General features: G+C 43.6%; 1 protein-coding gene across 4 annotated transcripts in view; it reads left to right on the forward strand.

The window, feature by feature from the left end:
- The first annotated feature begins 748 nt into the window (after positions 1-748).
- Positions 749-16,064, forward strand: part of SERINC2 (serine incorporator 2) — a 44,336-nt gene continuing 29,020 nt past the window's right edge. The window contains exon 1 of one of the 4 annotated variants that reach the window (XM_072136949.1): positions 749-904. Coding sequence is in view for 1 of the 4 variants with exons in the window: in XM_072136947.1 (XP_071993048.1) it covers positions 989-1,027 (39 nt within the window). In the remaining 3 variants the exon portion in view is untranslated. The other 3 variants (XM_072136947.1, XM_072136950.1, XM_072136948.1) reach the window with 3 other exon arrangements.

Consider the following 16,064-nt stretch of genomic DNA (forward strand, 5'->3'; position numbering starts at 1 on the left):
TTACTATTTTTCAGAATCCCTAGGGCACTTTAACCCTAAGTTGTCTGTACGATTCTATCATATACTGCCATACTATAGTATGGCAGTATATTGGGATTTTACTCCTCATACAATACAATGTGCTGATAGCACATTGTAATGAATGGGTTAACCCGAAGTAGCCTCGGGTCTTCGTGAGACCCGAGGCTACCATGGCGACATATCGCCGCTCCCCGATGACATCACGGGGAGCTACGATCCTCGGAAAGATGACGGCGCCATGTTTTTGAAGCCGCCGGCAGCTTTGCCGGTGGTGATCAGCGGGAAAATACCTGTGATAGGTGCCGATCGCGTGTGTTACCGATAATCCTTAGCTGCAGTATGCAGCAAAGACTTACCGGCTATGGGGAGGGTTCAGCCCGTGAGCCTTCTCCAATCACCCGCGGCCTACCCGTGACGTGCTATTACGTCACGGGTCGTGAAAGTGTTAATGCGTTTTAAAAAGCAATGAAAACGCAACCAAAGCGCAGCATGTGAACACTCCCTAACAGTTTTTTTTTTTAAAATTCATCAAGCTTTCCTCTGTTACTGGGGCATTTGTAAGAGCCCCAGTTATAGGGGAACAATATCCCCTGTGTGGGCAGAGCTGTACTGGATCTGGTAAGATCACCGAGCCCGCTGCGGCACTGCCAGCTCCTCCATACACTGCATAGCGCCACCTCAGCGGTAAGAAAGGAGAAGGCAGAGGGGCAATAACCGGTAATAGGGTCTATGGCTGTGTCTGAGACCCAAGCCTGCACCGAGAGACGGCAGCACCGCTGTAATAGACAGTCGGCGGTGGTTGTCCAGAGAACTGCTCGTTACGAAGGAGAAGAAATAAACAGCCGAAAGTTTCCGGAAAGTTACGAAGCGGGCGTCGTGTAAGGTGAGAGCCTGGGGGAGTGGGCGGAGCGAGGATCCCCGGTTGACGGTGCAGGAATCGGTTCGGCAGTGTGTTCCGTCGCTGACCATGGGTGCGTGTCTGGGAGTGTGCTCCCTCCTGAGCTGTGTAAGTTCAGCCACCTTCCTTTCTTTACCTTGTGAGTGTGAGAAGGGCTTCCTGCTTCCCCTCCTCATCGTCATGTACAATGTAGCAGTTGTGTGAGGGGCTTGTTATTCGGACGGTACCGTGACGGCCAGCGGTAGCAATAGGTGATGCCTGTGTGGAAAGAATTTAACCAAAAACTTTGTATTGTGGAACCTTTGCGATTAGCTGATCTCAGTATAAAGTGTTATTTCCTTCATTACAGATCAGTGTTATATCTGCTGAAAAACCTACTACAAAAACACTGAGAATCTGCCTCCTATTCATTTGAATTGGAGGCACAGGTGTTTTTTATAACTTTTTATTTTTTTTAAAGCGATGCGACCCATCTTTTCATAGCGATGCGACCCATCTTTTCATAGCGATGCGACCCATCTTTTCATAGCGATGTGACCCATCTTTTCATAGCGATGTGACCCATCTTTTCATAGCGTTAGTGGCATATTCCCCTGCAAACATGCGGGTTTGCCAAATTATTTTGGAAGTGGTAAGAGACCACAAACCGCAGTGTGAACACTTCTTATATTTGTTGTGAATGCAGGTTTTATTGGTTGAGGATTTTCGGTGAGAATCTGTTTTGATTCTGGTGAACAAACACGCCATTTGTATGTATTCATACAATGAGAACTTTAGGAAAAGCCATGGAATATTTCACATGATGGTCACCCACATAACATCGCAAATATATTTGGATTTGAAAATAAATTGTCATGAGGAGACAATTCCTTTAAGCCCACCTGCACACAAACATTTTTCTGTTATGTGCTAGCTGTTTTTCTATAGATGGCTCACATCCCCATGTAATTCCCTTTTGCAATCCATGTGCTGTCTGTATTTGCGGATCACTTTCTACCTAACTCCAAGCTACTGATAGAATTGGTTGTTTCTTTTCCCATTTTTTTTTCAGATCTGCAAAAACAATTGACATACAGTTGGCGCGCAGATTTGTTTTTGCGAACATACAGCTCATGCTTTGATAATAAGACAAACTGACCGCAAAACTAGACCTGTGGTTTGTGGGCAGGGGAAAAAAATGTTTGTGTGCAGGTAGCCTGTGTGATTTCTTTTTTTTCCCATGCGGACTATAATCTGTAGAGAAGCTGACTATATAACAAGACATCCCATAAACGAATATACTTAGACTGAGAGATGTTTTCTGACCCTCAAGTTGCTTTGGGCATATTGGTGAATGGTGCAGGCAGGGGTGTAAACGCACTAACCCGTCATATCCCCCTGGTCTTGGGTGTTTCCTGGTGAAGATTGCACACTAATCTACTAAAAAGCTTGAGCGGCACAGTACCTTCAGTGGGGGATGGGAGGGATAATTTTAATAAAATCCCCCCTATGTCCACACCTTCAGGTAGCCTTTCATCATAAGATTATTAAGGATTGGAAGCTGTACTTGTCGATACATAGGGCACGGGTGCCAGAGGTGGTACTCAGAGCCATTTCTGTGGGCACTTGGGCCGACACCGAGGTCACCAAATAGGATCAAATCCACCAAATCTTCTTGCAGTCCCAGGCAACTTAAAGAGAACCCGTCATGCAAAATAACCCCCCTAGACTAAATATATTTTCATAAACTGCCATTAGAGAGCATTGCCTCTATCCCTTCATTGTCCCTCTACATGCCTGTAAACCTAAGCAATGAGGTCCTAAAGCTGTATGCAAATGACCTGTGAAATGTCCAATGAAGCATTAGCATATTCAAGCTGTCCACTCTATTCATGAGTGGGAGGCACAGCCACACCCCCAGTGCATGACTGACAGCCTGTATAATGATGTGAGGCTGTATAATGATGTGCTTGCTGGTGGCCACGCCCCCTGCAGCCTGTGTGTGCATGTGTGTGTGTATAGGAGAGATACAGCAGCTCCAGGCTGCAGCCATGTTACAGCAGAACATGTCAGATTCATGTGTAGCTGATGTCTGTGTCTCTCACCTGTATATTAGGAGGATGCAGCATGTCAGCAGATACAGCACACACTAGCCATGCTTTACTATACATTACACACAGACATGAGCAGGGGGAGGAGAGGGGAGGGGGAACAGGGGTGACATCACTGCCTCTGACCATGTGACCAGCCTCATTTACATAATAAAGAATAGATGATTTTACAATGAATAATGTATGAAATAACTAGATAAAGGCTGTGATGGGATCCTTGTGAGCTGCTCCAACAGGTAGTAGTGACAGAAATAGTGACACAGACCTGATGACAGGTGTCCTTTAAGAAATGCTGCTCTCAGCGCTATTTTACAGTGACACTTGATTGTCTGTTTGGAACTGCAGGAAAAGTAAGAACTGTTGAAAGAACTGCAATTTCTTTGGAGGTCCTCCTGCTGGAACAACCATTCTTCCTCTAAAGAGAGGAAAGGCCAATACGATTGAAAGATGTGAAAGAACAGGTAGCAATAAGTTTCTAATTAAAATGCCATGTTGGCACTTCACGGTAAATACGTGAAATTTGGCTTGGGCACTCGGTCTCAAAAAGGTTCACCATCACTGACATAGGGGGTACCACAGAGAAATGAACATGGCACATTGTATACATTTTTCTAATATGAGTATCTAGGGGTGTGAATGACCCGGCTTGCAGCGTTTAATATAATTTCCACCAGAAAACCAGCGGAGTCTATAGCTAAAAAATATCTGCCAGGTCTAAACAGGTCCGACGTGGTAGAGACTGAGGATCCTGGACGCTGAGGCAAATTTTAGGACAGACTTTTAAGATGCCTGCCTTAATAATTTTGTCCCAGTAAAACTACATTGATGTAATGCTTAATGGTCACATGGCCCGTTTACAACTTGGTTCCATATTTGAGCTATACTAAGCTCACTGGGTGTATTGTACAATAAGCTTGGAACAGAGTGAAGAGGGTGCAGCATTTTCCCAAATGGAATAGGTGATTATTAAACTAATTACCGGAATACCCAGAGAATACTGAGAGATGATTTTCATGCTCCAGGAAAGCCAAGCGTGGTGAGTCGTTAGTTGGTCTAGTTTACGTCAGAATCAGGTGCTCAGACTGCATTTTCTGGTATCGGGATTACACCATACCCCCTTTCCAGTCCACTTGCCTTTTTCAGACAAGTTGGAAAACAGCCTGAAAATGGTCTAAAACCCTTAATTAACGTATTGCACAGCATTTTTGTTGCAAATTACTCCACAATTCTGACATAAGACAGCCCCCCTCCCCCCAAGGCCCAACAGGTGTAGAGGGGGGTAGTTGCAATTTCTGGCCTATACAATGGGAATTGTGACTAAAAAACATCTTGTACTCCTGTTTTCAGGAGTAAAAACTATGATAAATGAGGCCCCATATTTTTTGTCATAACATCTTCCTGAGAAAACATTAAAATGTGGAGGCTTTGCAGTGGTTCGGAAGATTACCCACTCCTCTGGGATGTGGGAAGCAGTACCTTTTTTTTCTGGCAGTCTCCTGAACAAATGGAGAGATGGCACTTCTGATTCATAGTGAAACTGGAAAACTGACTCATTGAGTTTTTCTTCTGAAACCTGGGGTCACATGTCTAGCTTCTATACCGGGAAGCTTCATTAGTGAAATGATGGGTGTCTTTAGAGTAGTAATTTAGTCTTTATTGTGTGTGTAAATGGGAAATTTGTCTATTGGTAGATGTTATAACCAGGGCTGTGGAGTTGGTAAGCCAAACCTCTGATTCATCTGTCTCCATCTCCACAGTCCTGTTTTCCTGGTCATGCTAGCAGTGCTTTAGATGCATGTGGGCTTTTCTTCCCATTGCCTTATTCCTTGAATCTATAGCAGAGGAGCTTCACTCCTGCTCATATACCGGATATAAGTATATGGTATAGTATACAGTATAAGCCGAGGTATCTAATTTTAACACAAAAAAGCTGTGAAAAACCTGTTGACTCGAGTATAAGCCTAGGGTGGGAAATACATTGGTCACAGCCTACCCCCCAATATATAGCCTGCCAGCACCTGCTCCGACCCCCCCCCCCCCCCCGCCTTGGCCTGTAGCCAACGGCCTCCTGGGCAGGGGGCCAGGGCTGCTGGCCATATAAAAAGGAGGCAGGTGGTTTATGGCTAAATACTCGAGTATATACGGTACATAAAGTGCAGCCACGTTCTTCTTATCTAAAAGGAGGATGAGGGGTGCACATGCCACACTGACAGGCCACTTGCAAACTAAGAAGCTATGAGTTGGGGGTCTGCACTCTGCTGACAGTCAGTCTAATGAGCATGTCCATAACTGATGGAAGTGTTGCTGCAGGAGGCCAGGTAGCGGTGAGTGCAGCTAAGAAGTCCTCTCCTGGCACTCCATTCTGTGTCCTGACACTGATTGAGGTTAGGACCCAGAGCAGAGCGTCCACACGAGAGAACACAGGAGCTGTGCTGTACTGCTCCCAGGTCCTCTCCTGGTGGAGTTCTGCTCTGGGTCCTGATGCCACCGCATACAACCAGCACGAGATACAGAGCAGATGTGCATAGAGGAGAGAAGAAGCTGCTGTGTGGTGCAGGGAGGAGAGGATCCAGTAAAGGAATAAAATTTATTTTTGTCTTCCCTGGGGGTCTCCAGTATTTTAAGCCTGTTATGTGGTCTCGAGTACTATTATTATCTGCGCATGGGTATGCACTATTATTGTCTGCTCTAAATGCAGTATTTGGTTTCTGGGTTGGTATTTATTGCTGTACTGTGGTATTTATAATTTCTGGGTTGGTATCTTATTATTTGTGCTCTACGGTGGTTGTTGGTGCATCTGCTGGTTACTGAAGGGGCCTCTTAAAGTTGAGCAGTGTGACTATAAGGCTTTTGGACTAATAAGATCTAAATTTTGCTTACCTGAAAATTTATTTTGCTCAAAGTCCAAATTAGGACAGAATAACACAGGTACAATATTATTTAGCAATAAATAAACTATAAGTTTCCTCAGAATCAAGGAAGAGGCTTGTTTTTTTTTTTTTTTTTTTTTTTTTCACTTGAAATTTTTTTTTTATTTTCATTTAACATAGGACATCTAAACAGATGCCATTTTCATATGTATTGACTTCGCAGAGCCAACATAACATACAGGCAGTTCCCGGGTTACATACAAGATGGGGTCTGGAGGTTTGTTCTTAAGTTGAATTTGTATGTAAGTCGAAACTGTATATTTTATAATTGAAGTTCTAGACAAATTTTTTTCTTTTGCCCCAGTGACAATTGGAGTTTCAAAATTTTTGCTGTAATTGGACCAAGAATTATCAATAAAGCTTCATTACAGACACATTACAGCTGATCATTGCAGCCTGGGACTATAATAAAGTTTCCAGAGAGCTTCACCAGAGGTCACAGTGGGCAGAGGGGTCCGTCTGTAACTATGGGTTGTCTGTAAGTCGGGTGTCCTTAAGTAGGGGACCGCCTGTATATCAATTTACAAAGAGGCTTGTTTTATTGGGAGGGTATATAATAGTGCTACCTTTTGGACTTCAAGGAAAATAAATTTTCAGGTAAGCAAAATTTGGGTCTTCCTCTCGTCCTTCAGGCAGCACTGATGGGATTTAGGTAGCAAATTTTTGAAGCCACAGTAGATGCTTGACAGATCTGATCTATAGAGAGCATTGCATTCTCTGCCCAGGAAGTAGCTGTAGATCTTATAGAATGAGCCTTCGGCTACATTCATATGACAGTGTGCTCACTGTACCGTAGCACGGCGCACACTTTGGTGTTCGTGAAAGGAGGGGGGCTGCTCATGCCCCTGCTCATGCCCACCCCTCTCCATAGAGAAACATGGTGCACGGCGCCGTATTACGGGGCTACGGAACAGTCTTTTGCTGCACCGTACTGTAGGAATAAATGATGTAACTGTTCTTGGTATGATACAGTCTGGTCTTATCTGGCTCTTTGCAGGATAAGGCTTGAAGCTCTGAAATTCTTCTAGCTGTGGAAATAGCAACTAAAAAGATGGTCTTCGACGATAAACATTTGAGGCTTCCAGTATAGGCTTAAAGGGCGGTTCTGTAAGATATTGTAGAACCAAGGCAATATCCCATTTATGACACAGTGGTCTAATACTGGTCTGCCTACTTAAGGGCTCATTCACACGGCCGTCTGCGGGGACGTACATGCGGCCGCATGTACGTCCCCATAGACGGCAATAGCGGCACGGCGGGGATCCGGTGCCACACATGTGTGGCACCGATCCGGGCCGCACACCGCAAAAAGATAGAGCATGCTCTATCATTTGGCGTGTGTGCGGCCGTGCGCCGCTATTCTCTATGGAGGGAGGAGGGGTCACCTCCTCCTCACCTCCAGCACACGGCGGTATGTCCGCACGGCGGGCATACCGCTGTGTGAACGTACCCTAATGATAAGATGAAAATCTATTGTTACTTAAAGCATTGATTGCAGCAAACTGAACTTTCAAGGTAGCAGGTTTTAAACCTTTATAAAGGCCATCCTGTAGAAAAGTAATAATATCTGAAACTGTAGGCTCAGATACAGAATTGCCAGAAAACCCGGTTGTGAAGATTTTCCAAACCCTACCATAAGGCCCCTTTCACACTTGCGTTTTTCACGCACGTTTTCTGCGCGTGCTTTTGACGCGCAGAACTTGCATTGCACTCTGACCCACTGTAACCAATGGGTCTTTTCAGACTTGCATTTTTTTTCACGCACACACGCGCGTTTTTTTTAACGCGCGTTTAAATCTCGACATGCTCTACTTTTGCAAGTCACGCGCGTGAAAAACGCACCATACAAGTCTATGGAGATGCATCAAAAACGCATTGCACTCTGAGACACTTGCAAGTGCAATGCGTTTTTCACGCATCAATTGCCATAGAAATGATAGAGCTCAGTCCTGAGTCCATTTCACATGCATTTTCTGCGCGTGAAAAACGCAATGAAATTGCATTGAAATTGCATCAAAAACGCGTGTGAAAAACGGAGACACTGAACAAACTCTGACTGAAAACTGATTGCACTCTGATGCAAAATGTGCGTTTTTCACTGACCAAACCCTGATCGCACCATGATCAAACTCTGACGTTATCTGCAACGCAAGTGTGGAAGGGGCCTAAGACTTGAGGGTCGCTGGTCTTCTAGCTGACAACAATGGGGGTCATTAACTAAGGGCCCGATTCGCGTTACCCAAATATTTCCGATTTGCACAGATTTTTCCCTGTATTGCCCCGGGATTTTGGCGCATCGGCACTGGCATGCATTCGACGGAAATCGGGGGGAGGGGGGGGGCGCGGGCGAACGAAAAAACCCGACGGATTCGGAAAAACCGCATTTAAAAAAAAAAAAGAAGGGTCGCGGGACTAGCGCTTACCTTCACCAGGAATAGACCGGTGAACTTCAGTGCATTCCGGTGGACTTCAGCGCAGCAACGACACCTGGTGGAAGTCGGAGGAACTACCTTAGTGAATCCCGGCCTGACCCGAATCCACCGCAGAGAACACGCCGCTGGATCGCGAATGGACCGGGTAAGTAAATGTGCCCCAATGTCTTTATTACTCTGGATGAAAGACCTAGAGATGTCAGGGTTTTCTTCTCAATCTCCATGCCATAAGCTGCAGCTTCTGTGGAATTGGGACAGAAGAAAGACCCCTGACTCTTTACCCATCAGTGCTGCCTGAAGGATGAGAGGTACTGTTGTTCACCCCTGGCCTAAATAATTAGATCAGGAATAGAACATACATTTAAAGGGGTTGTCCGAGTTTAAAAATAAATAAATATATATATATATATATATATATATATATATATATATATGTATATGTGTTTGGCCGGGAGCGGGCTGCCTAAAATAATAAAGCTGTACTTACCTTCCGGTGCCCGCCGGAGCAGCGCTGCATTCAGCTTCCGGCCGGCCGTGGCCGGGTACGCCTATCCGTCCCTATACACAGCATTGTGTATGGAGGCCGAAAGGTTGTCGTGTCCGGCCGGAAGCTGAATGCAGCGCTGCTCCGGCGGCCATGTTTGTTTACATGGCGCCCGGACCGGAGCAACAGCAGCGCTGGATACGGAAGGGCACCGGAAGGTAAGTACAGCTTTATTGTTTTAGGCAGCCCGCTCCCGGCCACATATAATTTTTTTTCAAAACTCTGACAACCCCTTTAACCCCTGTTTTTTGTGCCAGGAATTGGACTTTTTCAAGGCACATACGGCAGAAAGCTGACAATAAACCTTCATAAATCACCCCCATTGGCCCTATGCAATGTTAACCCTTTAACGACCTGGCCCCTTTTTTTGTTTTTTTCATTTCCATTTTTCACTCCCCACCTTCAAAAATCTATAATTTTTTTTATCTTTACACAGAAAGAGCTGTGTGATTCTGTTTTCTGCGTTACAATTTGCACTTCATAGTGATGATATTTAATTTCCATGTCGTGTACTGGGAAGCTGGAAAAAATTCCAAATGCATTGAAAATGGTGAAAAAACGCATTTGCGCAGTTTTCTTGTGGGCTTGGATTTTACGGCTTTCACTGTGCGCCCCAAATGACATGTCTACTTTATTCTTTGATCGGTGCAATCACGGGGATAACAAATTTGTATAGGTTTTATAATGTTTTTACTGTTTATTTATATGTATATGACTTCAGGGAAAGGGGGTGATTTGAATTTTTATAATTTTTTTTAAGGGTTTACTTTAACCCCTTAATGACCCCTTAACGACACGGCCCTTTTTGTTTTTTTCACTTCCATTAGTTAGGGTTCCACCTTCAAAAATCTATAACTTTTTTATTTTTCCATGTAAAGAGCTCTGTGATGGCTTGTTTTCTGCATAACAAATTGCACATTATAGTGATGGTATTGAATATTCCATGCTGTGTACTGCGTCGTTTTTCTTGTGGGCTTGGATTTTACGCCTTTCACTGCGCACCCAAAATGACATGTCTACTTTATTCTTTGGGTCGGAACGATTACGGGGATACCAAATTTGTATAGGTTTTATAATGTTTTCATATATTTACAAAAATTAAAACCTCCTGTACAAAATTTCTTTAGATTTTTGCCATCTTCTGACACTAATAACTTTTTCATACTTGCACAAAGCTGTGGGTGGTGTCATTTTTTTGTGACTTTTGATGTTTTCATTTTTAGGACTGTACTACCTTTTGATCTTTTTTTTTCCCTATTTTTCAAAATGACTTTGGGCGCTATTTTCCATTACGGGGTTAAACGCAGTGAAAAACAGTTATTATATTTTGATACCTAATGTGTTTATGATTTTTACTGTTTATTTATATTTATATCAGTTCTAGGGAAAGGGGGGTGAATTGCATTTTTAAGGTTTTTTTTATTTATAATTTTTTTATTTTTACTATTTTTCAGACTCCCTTGTGTACTTCAACCCTAGGTTGTCTGTACGATTCTATCATATACTGCCTTACTACAGTATGGCAGTATATGGGGATTTTCCTATGTGCTAATAGAACATTGTAATGAAAGGATTAATACAAGACAGCCTCGGGTCTTCGGAAGACTCGAGGCTGTCACGGCGACGGATCGCCGCCATCTTTTTGAAGCCGCTGGCAAAACGCCCGCAATTGGTACTAGCACAGTTCACGGGTGTTACCTGTTAGTCTATAAGCGTTTAAGGACAGATGACCGGAGTCAGCAATATCAAACAATCTTTCTTTATATCTAGGTGATACTGATACTAGGTGAGTGGAGATTTAAATACTTTATAGTTAGAACTTATTATATAGTCAAATCTACATTAAATACCACTAGCTTAGAAACGAAATACAACAGATATACACACTTACAAAAATACATTAAAATGACATTGTTCGTTCAGACCACGAGGTTGGACGGTGTCCAACGCTATAATCCAGTATACTTCCCGTTGAAGTAACTTTTTCTTTAGAGCGGTCTCTTCTTTTATTTCAACACTAACCATCTAAGATCACTGACATACGAAAAAAAAACTATAACCAAACATTGGCCTATACTTACCCACGATCCGAAGTTTGGATCACTGTTCAAAAGTTGCCCCAAATTTATTTATAAGAAAGGGCGCTCGATCGCCAATGAGTTAATTAGATCTGACATTGCAGTGAAGAAAAAAACGCGGCAAACGTTCTTAGCCACAAATAAAAAGGGCACATTTGCTTGCCTATCTTGCCAAAACTGTACAGGCATCATTAAAGGAGATACTTTTAATCACCCTAGGAAAGGGACACCGATACAGATTAAAGGTTTTTTTTATCTGTAATACCTTGTCAGTCGTGTATATGTTAAAATGTCCGTGCGGCTTGGCATACGTAGGACAAACGATGAGATCCATCAAGACTAGACTTAATGAACATAGGTCCGTTATTAGACAGTTCCTTAGTAAAACGGAGGAGGAGCTCAAAAGTGCTAATGAAAAGGTTAAACATGAGACTGGTGTTGCCAAACACTTTCGCAAGTATAGACACAACGTCAGTGATCTTAGATGGTTAGTGTTAGAGAGTGTTGAAATAAAAGAAGAGACCGCTCTAAAGAAAAAGTTACTTCAACGGGAAGTATACTGGATTATAGCGTTGGACACCGTCCAACCTCGTGGTCTGAACGAACAATGTCATTTTAATGTATTTTTGTAAGTATGTATATCTGTTGTATTTCGTTTCTAAGCTAGTGGTATTTAATGTAGATTTGACTATATAATAAGTTCTAACTATAAATATATAGAAAGTATTTAAATCTCCACTCACCTAGTATCACGCATGTCTGAGGAAGGAGGACACACCTCCGAAACGTCACACGAGACCATACGTGAAAGGCCATGATCTCCTAGCGTGCTACCATCCTATGGACAATTGACACTGGTTGCCGAAGATTTGGTGATGTGCTTGTGTTTTATGTCTCTTCACATTTTTTGGATATAAAGAAAGATTGTTTGATATTGCTGACTCCGGTCATCTGTCCTTAAACGCTTGTTGGAGGGGTTATGAGAGCCCTTATTTTTAGACCGGTGTACACACTAGGAGCCACACTTAACAGAGCTTTTTGTTTTTGCTAATGATTACCTGTTAGTCTATAAAACATAATTCTGCTCCAGGTGTTCCTGGGAATCATTCCTCAGAGTATTTTGCGCCTTGGTACCTTTATTTAGTACCTTTTTTGGCCCATAGCAACCATGATTTCCAGCTCTCTAAAGATCTACAATCAGCAAGAAGGAAGGGAGGACCTGGCCATGTCACCTCATCACAAGCGCACGCTGCTGACCAATAACCCCATTTCTATCCATCTCATGATATCGTCCTATTTATCCAAGTAAAACTTCAGCACAGCACATGAGGGGACAGCATGAAGACTTGGAGAAGCTCTCTCTCTTCTGCCATTTACTGCTGTGGAGTGTGAGGGAATTGAGGAGGGGGGTTTGTGGTTGATCTGCAGCTTGTATCTGTGTAGATTATTTGTGTATACACAAGTGTAGGGAAAGCCGAGGTAGAGGTGTTTGGGTACTACATTAGTTAGGGCTCCTGTCAGCACGTGACTGAGTGCTGGACCACTGAGCTATGAGGTAAACAGCTGAGAGCAGGGAGAGAGGGGGGGGGGGGTCTCATTCTCCCTCCTTAGTCAGCTCCTCAGTGAAGACAGAATGGGGGACATTAACATAAAGTGTCGGTGTCTGCACTACAGCATCTGCATTACAGCGCCCAGAAGTGGCTGCGACACATATTAATTGTGTCTGAGTTTCCACTCCGCCAAAGCCATGCCCCTTTTCGGAGAAGAGTCAGAGCAGGCGGAAAAGACGGCTGAAGAATACAAGAGGAAGGAGCAAGATTCAGTTATCTAATCCAATTGCAAAAGGGCTTAAAATTACCGTATATACTCAAGTATAAGCCGACCCGAGTATAAGCCGAGGCCCCTAATTTTAACACAAAATACAGGGAAAGCCTATTGACTCGAGTATAAGCCGAGGGTGGGAAATGCATTGGTCACAGCCTCCCCAGTGTATATAGCCAGCCAGCCCCTGCCCCAGTGTATATAGCCAGCCAGCCCCTGCCCCAGTGTATATAGCCAGCCAGCCCCTGCCCCAGTGTATATAGCCAGCCAGCCCCTGCCCCAGTGTATATAGCCAGCCAGCCCCTGCCCCAGTGTATATAGCCAGCCAGCCCCTGCCCCAGTGTATATAGCCAGCCAGCCCCTGCCCCAGTGTATATAGCCAGCCAGCCCCTGCCCCAGTGTATATAGCCAGCCAGCCCCTGCCCCAGTGTATATAGCCTGCCAGCCCCTGCCCCAGTGTATATAGCCTGCCAGACCCTGCCCCAGTGTATATAGCCTGCTGCAGCTGGCGGACAGATCGCACAGAAGATATGCAGGGGTATTTATTTTTTTGACTCGAGTATAAGCCGAGTTTGGTTTTTTTCAGCACATTTTTTGTGCTGAAAAACTAGGCTTATACTCGAGTATATAAGGTACCTGCCCTACAACATATCAAAAGTTTTTGGAAATGACGGTTACTCTTTAAGACCTGAAATGCAACATATAAAGAGTAGTGTGCCAAGCTGGCTTTATCTAGTACAAAAAGCAAGAATGGTAGGTGGACCTGATATAGATTTGTGTTTGAACAGATGTCTTCAAAATGTATCAATATGTAGTGAAAAAATGTGCACAGCCCCAGACTTGTATACATTATCACAGACTACCCTATTCGCTGGGAGCAAGACTGCGTGCACCCAAGTTTACTTTTTTTACCATCCTTATAACCATATGTGTCTGGTATGGTCCATCATTTAATCTAGTAAATTTTGAATATCATAAGAAGTGATCCAATTAAGCAGTATACATAACTTGTTTTGGATACAAACTAAGTAGATTTGAGTCTCTAGAAAGCAAACTTGTCGAAAAGAGCCTTTACAACCTTCATGTTTCACACCAGAAACAATCAATTTTTGAAAGTGATTAGTGATTGGTAAAGTCCCTAGTTACACTGCTTGCAGCCTCCCCATAAACGCTGCATGCTGCCTCCCCATAAACGCCTCCTTCCATTCTATGCCTGGCCGTCAGTGTACTCAGGAGAAATTGGGCATAAAGCTTTGTGGAGCCTTATGTCATTTAATCCATTGCAAATGTCTAATTTTCCACCCAGAATGAATGCATTGTCAAAAATAATACAATTTGTAGACTGCACCTCCATTTTGTTTTAACCCCTATAAAACACCAAAATGGTTAACAAACTTCTTAAAAGTGGTTTTTCATACGTTGAGGGGTGTAGTTTCCATAATGGGGTATTTTACTAGTCCTGCTATTATTTAGGCCTCTCACAGTCATTTGAAAGTTGAGCAGGTCCCTCTAAATACAGGTTTTGGTGATTTTCCACAAAATGTGAAAAATACCACCCAAATTCTGAGCCTCATAACCTTCTATTAAAATATGTGGAATCTTAAAATAACCATGGCAACATAAAGCAGACATCCGGGAAATTTAAGTTATAAATTAATTTGGGTGATATGATCTGCATCAAAAGTAGAGAATTTAGAAATTAAAGAATTATTCAAATTTTTTGCCAAAATAGTTTTTTTTTTTTATCACTAAACTCAAAAGATACAATGGGGCAGATTTACTTACCCGGTCCATTCGCGATCCAGCGTGCGTTCTCTGTGGTGGATTCGCTTCCAGCCGGGATGCACTAAGGCAGTTCCTCCGACGTCCACCAGGTGTCGCTGCTGTGCTGAAGAGCATCGGAACGCACTGAAGTTCACCGAGCCATTGCGGGTAAAGGTAAGCGCGAGTCAAGCGACACTTTTTTAAAAAAAAGATGCGGCGGTTTTTTCGAATCCGTCGAGTTTTTTTTATGGCCAGGCCCCCGATTTCCGTTGCGTGCATGCCGGCGCCGATGCGCCACAATAAATCGTCGCAAAACGGAAAAATTCAGGTAACCCGCCGTAAATCGCGATTTGGGCTCTTAGTAAATGACCCCCACTGAGTCCTGAAGGGGTTAAGTAAATACTTGTAAGAAAATATTTACCAGCACTCTATTATTCCTACTAGAATTTTATGAATAAATCAGTTCTGGCAGTGTCGGAGTAGGGGCACCTCTCTTTGACAAGAAGACTGGTTTTCTATAGGTAGATTTTATTTCTAGGTGCAACAACAGAGGAATGTCAGTGTAGAATTCAAAGAAATATTTTTGGTAAATATTTCTTGGTAAATACAGAATGGATGAAAGATCTTTTTCAACCTTCTTTCACTTGATCATATTTTGTCTCGTATTATTAAAACTGAGAAATATTAGTAGAAATTGTCTGTCTCAGGAAATCAGCCATGCACTCTTTATCCTCAGAAGCCTGTGTCTATAAGGCTAACTTGCCGCAAATAAGTATGATCAGTGAAACTCCGTGCGTGTTGCCAGAATGACTGGTCTGAACAATGAGTAACGGAACTGATGTGACAAGATAGGTTCAGTACAGCCACTCAGCGTCATTCTGAAGACCACCATCTGCAGCAGCAGTGTTTGCTCTGTGCCCTGTCACACAGACTGCAGTTCACCACCTAAAGTATGGAAGAGATCGGCAGGACAATAACCTTCTGGTGCATGTATCACTCCACATGGTGGTGGCTGTTTCCCCGCAAAACGACGTACAGTTATGTTGTTGTGCACGAAAAAGACCCTGGAACGTGGAGAGGAGATCTCGGGTAATTAGCAGCTGTAGATCCTGCCTGGAAAGGCACTAGTCAAGTGGGTGTAAGTTGTTAATCAGTTGGCTGTATTGTGAGTGTGATTGGAGAGGTGCTACCACCTGACCAGGAGGATAACACCCCTGGGCAGTGGGAGCACAGGCCTCTTTACCACCAACTCTCTCAGCACATGGACACAGAGACAGTGGGGGACATTTACAATGGTGTTTCCGCCAGTTTTGTGGCGCTCTCACCACATGTTCTGCTCTCAGACCTATTTATTAGCTGTCGGGGACAGAAAAAATGACTTTTTCCGTCTGCTCCGACTCTTCACCGAAAAGGGGCGTGGCTTTGGCGGAGTGGAAACTCAGACACAATTAATATGTGTCACAGCCATTTTTGGGCGCTGTAAACT

Source organism: Engystomops pustulosus, chromosome 2, assembly GCF_040894005.1.
Source record: "Engystomops pustulosus chromosome 2, aEngPut4.maternal, whole genome shotgun sequence".
Lineage (NCBI taxonomy): Eukaryota > Metazoa > Chordata > Amphibia > Anura > Leptodactylidae > Engystomops > Engystomops pustulosus.